Source organism: Cyprinodon tularosa, unplaced genomic scaffold, assembly GCF_016077235.1.
Source record: "Cyprinodon tularosa strain WSP-4 unplaced genomic scaffold, ASM1607723v1 ctg1218, whole genome shotgun sequence".
Taxonomy (NCBI): domain Eukaryota; kingdom Metazoa; phylum Chordata; class Actinopteri; order Cyprinodontiformes; family Cyprinodontidae; genus Cyprinodon; species Cyprinodon tularosa.
This window is the reverse complement of record NW_024038024.1, coordinates 94,800-101,936: the sequence shown is the minus strand read 5'-3', so window position 1 is coordinate 101,936 and position 7,137 is coordinate 94,800. Positions and strand designations below refer to the sequence as shown.

General features: G+C 39.5%; 1 protein-coding gene across 2 annotated transcripts; it reads right to left on the bottom strand.

Annotated features, from left to right (window-relative positions):
• Positions 1-464: 464 nt before the first annotated feature.
• Positions 465-6,310, bottom strand: LOC119777188. 2 transcript variants are annotated; one of them, XM_038275996.1, is made up of 6 exons: positions 5,949-6,310; positions 4,639-4,775; positions 4,142-4,289; positions 3,057-3,266; positions 1,449-1,470; positions 465-704 (listed from the first exon to the last, which is right to left on the bottom strand). In XM_038275996.1, the coding sequence occupies exons 1-5, from the start codon at positions 6,176-6,178 to the stop codon at positions 1,458-1,460; spliced, it is 738 nt and encodes a 245-aa protein (XP_038131924.1). In that variant the 5' UTR covers positions 6,179-6,310; the 3' UTR covers positions 465-704; positions 1,449-1,457. The 2 variants fall into 2 exon arrangements, with proteins under 2 accessions (XP_038131924.1, XP_038131930.1); XM_038276002.1 differs by lacking the exon at positions 3,057-3,266.
• Between the last annotated feature and the right edge of the window lie 827 nt (positions 6,311-7,137).

Genomic DNA, 7,137 nt, shown 5'->3' with positions numbered 1-7,137 from the left:
ATGACAGTTTGCTGCGCCGTAAACAGGATTTTAGATGACGATGTAGCTAAGGACCAGTCACTGAATAGATTTCCTTATTTAAGAAAATAATAATATTTAGGAGAATACATTTTTGTACATAGGCTAAATTGGAAATGAAAGTTGATCTTTATATTAAGTGCCATCTATCGGACCTACCGCTTCTGCGATGTAGGCTATTTGCCTAAATACTAAAGCTTGCTAAATACCGGCACAGATCTATGTGTGTTGTAAATACAGTTATGGGCCCTAATTTAATGGGCGTTCCAAGTCTAAAGTATAACTAAAGCTAATTTAATACCATAACCAAGATGAATGCAAATGTTTCTGGGTCAGCTCAATGCTCCTACATGCCCCCTTTAGTTCATGCACTTTGACCGTCATCTCTATTAGGCCCTTTGAGTCTTGTGACACAAACTTTGAGATTTGTTTCCACTACAAACCTGGTATGGATCTTCACCCTCACGCTGGTTTTGAGACCATAGCAGGTGTGGTGACTGATTCCTCTCGGTGGACAGCCGATGGTGGTTCCAGCCCTCTTTGAACAACTGCAGATGTCTGTCAATTTGTGGAAGAAAGGCCCAGTGCAGTGCATACAGCTGGATCTCATTGTCCGGGTTGAGTAGACCTTCTGCCTCTAGGTTGCAGAATGTTGTGTAGAAAAGATCCAAAACTCCTCTAAAGACATTCAATTCAATTTCAATTCTTTTATTAAGGGATAGCCCCTTGAGATGATCCATCTCGTTTTCGAGGGGGTCCCAAGAACAACAGAGACAAACAATACACACAGTCACACATCCATACCAAAGCTCTTCATCACTACAAGCTAAACAGTCCAACATCTCTACACAAATATATTTATGCAGGTAAACAAACAAATAGAAAATATATGTATCTATATATATAGAACACTAAGCAGAAATAAAATAAGAATAAAAGACAAGTAAAGTACTCAGGAGAAAACCCACAATTGGAAAATCAGTTAAATAAATAAAAAAGATAAGAAGGAAATATAAGCATGTATATATGCACAACCGCACAGATGAATATAGGTACAGCAGCAGGTACATAACTTTTTGTTTTGTTTTGTTTTAAGGACCACGGCCAGGAAAGCAGGTGCACTGGTCTCTTGAATGCAGAAAACTTAATAAGGATGATTTAAAGTGAGGAAAAGATGAAATTGATCTCAATGATCTGGGTAAGCTATTCCAGTCAGAAGGGGCTTTAAATCTGAAGGCACGTCTTCCTATTTCTTTAGATATGCTTGGAACAGAAAAGAACAAATGATCAAGATGTCTAAGTCCATAAGTAGACCTATATGGATTCAAATGGTTTTGTAAATAGGATGGATAATTAAAGAAAAAACATTTATAAATAAACTGAAACCAGTGTAACTGCCGTCTAGTCTTAGGTGATAAGTCTTAGGTGACATCTCTCCACTATCTCTCTATCCTGGACAAACAGAAAAAATACAAAAACAAGAAATAAAGTCATGAATGACTTCAATGTACATATATTAAATGTATGAAATAAATATCCGCGCATGATGAGCAAAATGGACATACACTCACCGGCCACTTTATTAGGTACACCTGTCCAACTGCTCGTTAACACTTAATTTCTAAGCAGCCAATCACATGGTGGCAACTCAGTGCATTTAGGCATGTAGACATGGTCAAGACAATCTCCTGCAGTTCAAACCGAGCATCAGTATGGGGAAGAAAGGTGATTTGAGTGACTTTGAACGTGGCATGATTGTTGGTGCCAGAAGGGCTGGTCTGAGTATTTCAGAAACTGCTGATCTACTGGGATTATCACGCACAACCATCTCTAGGGTTTACAGAGAATGGTCCGAAAAAGAAAAAACATCCAGTGAGCGGCAGTTCTGTGGGCGGAAATGCCTTGTTGATGCCAGAGGTCAGAGGAGAATGGCCAGACTGGTTCGAGCTGATAGAAGGGCAACAGTGACTCAAATAACCACCCGTTACAACCAAGGTGGGCAGAAGAGCATCTCTGAACGCACAGTACGTCGAACTTTGAGGCAGATGGGCTACAGCAGCAGAAGACCACACCGGGTGCCACTCCTTTCAGCTAAGAACAGGAAACTGAGGCTACAATTTGCACAAGCTCATCGAAATTGGACAATAGAAGATTGGAAAAACGTTGCCTGGTCTGATGAGTCTCGATTTCTGCTGCAACATTCGGATGGTAGGGTCAGAATTTGGCGTCTACAACATGAAAGCATGGATCCATCCTGCCTTGTATCAACGGTTCAGGCTGGTGGTGGTGGTGTCATGGTGTGGGGAATATTTTCTTGGCACTCTTTGGGCCCCTTGGTACCAATTGAGCATTGTTGCAACTCCACAGCCTACCTGAGTATTGTTGCTGACCATGTCCATCCCTTTATGACCACAATGTACCCAACTTCTGATGGCTACTTTCAGCAGGATAATGCGCCATGTCATAAAGCTGGAATCATCTCAGACTGGTTTCTTGAACATGACAATGAGTTCACTGTACTCAAATGGCCTCCACAGTCACCAGATCTCAATCCAATAGAGCATCTTTGGGATGTAGTGGAACGGGAGATTCGCATCATGGATGCGCAGCCGACAAATCTGCGGCAACTGTGTGATGCCATCATGTCAATATGGACCAAACTCCCTGAGGAATGCTTCCAGCACCTTGTTGAATCTATGCCACAAAAAATTGAGGCAGTTCTGAAGGCAAAAGGGGGTCCAACCCGTTACTAGCATGGGGTACCTAATAAAGTGGCCGGTGAGTGTAGAAGAATAAAGTTTAGGACAAACACTTTTTATACACCATTTAATGTCCACAAAATAAAAAAAAAATGATTGTAGAGAACCCTTACTTCCAATAATTGCACTGTTCCCAGCAATTAACAATGTTACTAAAGTAATGTAACAGAACTAAAACTAAAAAAAAATAAGATGACACAAAGCAGAAGTTTTAAAAAGGCCAATAATATAAACAAGATTAAAAGTGGAACTTGCTACAGTTTTACAAAAGGAAATCACCTCTGGTTGTGTGTGCTTCTTCCTGTGAGATGAGAATTCCTATTTGGGCCTCTGGTGGACACCATGAAGTGGGCCACTTGGACATTCTCTCCTCCTTTATCAGAGCGAACACGGGATGGCACTCCATATTCACCTACTGCTTCAAGAAAGCAGTTGGCGACCGTTGATGCACGGTTATTGGTGGCGGCTTTTAAGTACACAATAAGACGGCTGAAGCCGTCAATGCTAGCCTGGGTGCCAGTCCGAACTTAGTCCCGCCCACAAGGTTTGAGTTCGGGGAAGTTCGGTCTGGCTCTGCTCCATAGTAGCGCGAGTATTAAAGCCCACTGTCAGGCGATCCAATCAAATTGTCAGGGCGGGCTTTATACGATGATGGACAGATGATCAAGAGTAACGTAATCAACCACGTGACCAAAGCGCGCTTGGGTGACAACAACAATGGCTGCCGCTGGAGAGTTTGGGTGAGTAGATTCTGCTATTAGGTCTGTTCTAGAAGATATCGACAGCAAATTAATTTTAAAAGAGGAACAGAGAAACGCGATCAAGTCTCATCTTCTTATTCTAGGCATGAAACTGCACGCTTTGATTTTTGTGGACAACAACTATGCGTTGCTTAACATACGTCACGCACTCCGTTGCTCTTATTGGTTGTAGGTCTGTCCAATTGAGTGCAGAGGCATTTTTTTTCCTGGTTCGTTCAAAACACGCCCCATAATCACAGCTCTATGGAGCAGTATCAGACTCATATTCTGAATAGAATTGAGTCGGACTACGTCAGGCTACGTCAATGCCTCCATGAAGTACAAATCGCCATCTGCAATATACAAAGTACTTCATAGTAACCTTCAAGAAACACCATTAATGGAAAAGGAAATTAATGTGAAATCCGATCTCACAGTGAGAAAGTGGCAGCATGAGTGATATTAAATAAATTTATTGTGGATTGCAATAACTAGTTTTAATTGCATTGTGTGAACAGGTGAGCCTGCCTTCAAAGAAAATCCAATGGTAAAATGTAGATGAAACCAATATAGCATTATTTTGGATTGTTTTGTGATGTGTTATATACAACAGCTCATTCTGACCTTATAAGTTTATGGTTGCCATCAATATTCCACAAACTGTTAGGAGCTGGAACAGAATATCTTCTGCGTCTTGCTGTGTGGAGTTGGACAGTGCGCATAGAAACCCCCTCCTGATCAACACATCTCATTGATTCTTGCACTCTACTTCCTTGAAAAACAGGTAAATAGAGATTACAGATACCGGTACATATTTGTTAGTTTGTGGAGACATTGTCCATAATACACAAATGGAAATGCTTGGTTAAGCAATGGGCAACATCAAATATCACCATATGGTTGATAGAACAAATCATTAAAAGAGACTACATTGTGAAGATGATTGTTGGTACTTAAAAAAAATATTGTACATACTGTACTGCACTTGTGTTAAACAATCATTTGTAATGTGGTCATGATGACCAAGCAGCTTCAATTTCAGTCACTGACAAACACATTGATATTACATAATGCCTACAGTGTTAATTAATGTCATAACCAACACATACTAGCCTTCTTACTTTGGATTTGTATTCCTTGAGCATTCAGATGACCCAGCATCATCTTATATCCTGTATTAGGATGACATCTGAGGATCTCCCGGACCACTGCATCCAACTCCGAATGGTCAATGTTGCTGAACAGGAGGTCTGAAACCCTTTAAAAAAAAAAAGCAATTTAAACAACTGGAAATTTCGGCGACCACTTATTATTTATCACTATTTCAGACCAGTTCTTACTGTTGTTATTGTCATACTATACTGTATATTTTATGTACTGTATACCAAACCCACCTAGCTTATGTACATAACACCACTCATAATACTTATTTAATCCTGCATTCTTTGCACCCATCACACTGTGTACATGCTTGTATGTGTATATGCTATATATCACATCCACCTCTGACATGTACATAATAATAATGGTAATAATTAATAACAATAATAACATTACTCCTACATCCTTTGCATTCTGCTCATTGCACTATTGTCTCAATCTGCCTATTTTGTTTGTGGTGTAAATTAGGGCTGGACGATAATTCAATAATGATATATATCGATCGATAAACATATGGTTCAATATAAAAAAACCTGTTTTTTATTTACAGAGCACAACCATGTAATGTGCAATTAATTTTTTTATTATAAACTAATGCCACACACACCCCAGACTCTCAAAACAATGAACTATATCTTTGTTTTTCACAGATCACAATTATGTAATGTGCAGTGTAATAACAACTATTGTCAGTCAACACACCACCAGACTCTCAAACCAATGTTATAACTAAATAAAACTGTAACATGATCAACGGCCAATCTGTAAAAATTAACGTGATGGCAGCTGGCGGCACGTAAATGATTAGTCTACATTAATCGACTACCACAAGTTTGGAAAGTCACCAAACAACCCATTCATCTTCTTATAACGAATGACAGAGTCAGAGCAAACCTCCTGTAGGTCGTAGCTGAAGCAACAAGCAAGCTAACGTTAATAAGCCAATGCTTAGCTAAACGTGTTTACTCACCACAGGTTACTAACCCATTTTGCTTTCAGCGTTTCTTTGATGGGTCTTGTTGTGTGAAGTTATAAAGCCAAATTTAATGATGAATGGCAGAGCAGCTGCTCCTGCACCTCGGGTTCAAGTCGAGTCTGAAGTCACTGTGTGTGCGACTGAAGTTTACTTTCTTTGCATTCTTGTTCAGTTCCATAACTATGTAAATTAACACAAGCTAGGAAGGTTTGGTCTTTCTCCTGTGTCATTCTTGTGAATTGGTAACGTTACACACACCGGTTCTATTGGCATCACATGTAATTGTGCACTCACCTTATGTCATTCTCTGCCATCCGACGATGAACTGTTCTTTCACTGACTCCAAAAAGCTTTGCAATGGCACCAACAGGCAAACTCGCATGTAAAAGTGCTTCCAGGGCGTCCACAGGCAGGATATAAGCAGGGCGACCCGCTATCCCAGGTGTGTGATTAGCGACCGAGTTAAGAAGATGGGACGCTTCCTCCAAATGCTGAAACACTACATTGTCTACATCTGTGTCCATGTGTGCCGCTAACCGAAACAAACGTTCAGTCAGAGCGTCCAAACGAAAAATAATAAAGTCAATACTTCTAACATTGACAATGTTTTCAAAAGCAGTTGCTAAATGCCTCAGCTCACTGATAACTTCATCGTAGCTGGCCATCTTTGTTTTGACCGTGGCCGGTTTCATGTAGATTCGACGGATGCAGCAAAATGCTAACCAACCAATGGGCAGCAGTTGAGTCCTTAAGACACGCCCCTCCTCATTTGCATAATGAGGCAGAAATGCATACAGAAATGTAAAAACGACAGACAGAAATTTAAAAAGGGCAGGCAGAAATGTAAAAAGGACAGACAGAAATAAATAGCGACGAAGAAATAACAGAAATGTAAAAAGGGGAGGCAGAAATGTAAAAAGGACAGACAGAAATAAATAGCGACGAAGAAATAACTAGGGTAAAAAAATACAAAGTAAGAATAAAACAGACAAAAATATTATAACATGCACATAAATAAATACTTAAAAATATAAGTAATTAAAGAATAAAGTTGAAGATTATAAAGGAGAAAAAAATGAAGAAGCTAATTAAAAGTTATATACATTTATGTTTCACTGTATAATTTAATTTCTACTGACATTTATTTGCATTTATTTATTTCTGTAATTATTTTTATATATGGCAGAGTCCGTCCTCCATATAGTCCAGCCTTGAAGTAACAAATGCATGGACTAGTTTCTCAGCATCACCCCCTGGACAGGAGATTTCAAATTTTTGCAATACTCAGCAGATGAAAGAAGGAAATTCTAGAAAGCTCTTTGATATGGGATTTAAATGACAGGTCCTGATCAAAAATTACACCAAGATTTTTTGCTTTATTATCAGATTAATCCCATCCAAATAAATTGACTGACAAATCAGCTTCTTTTTCAGGGACTCTGGTCCAAAGACGAGATGATGATCTGGTTGGAGTATGTTCATC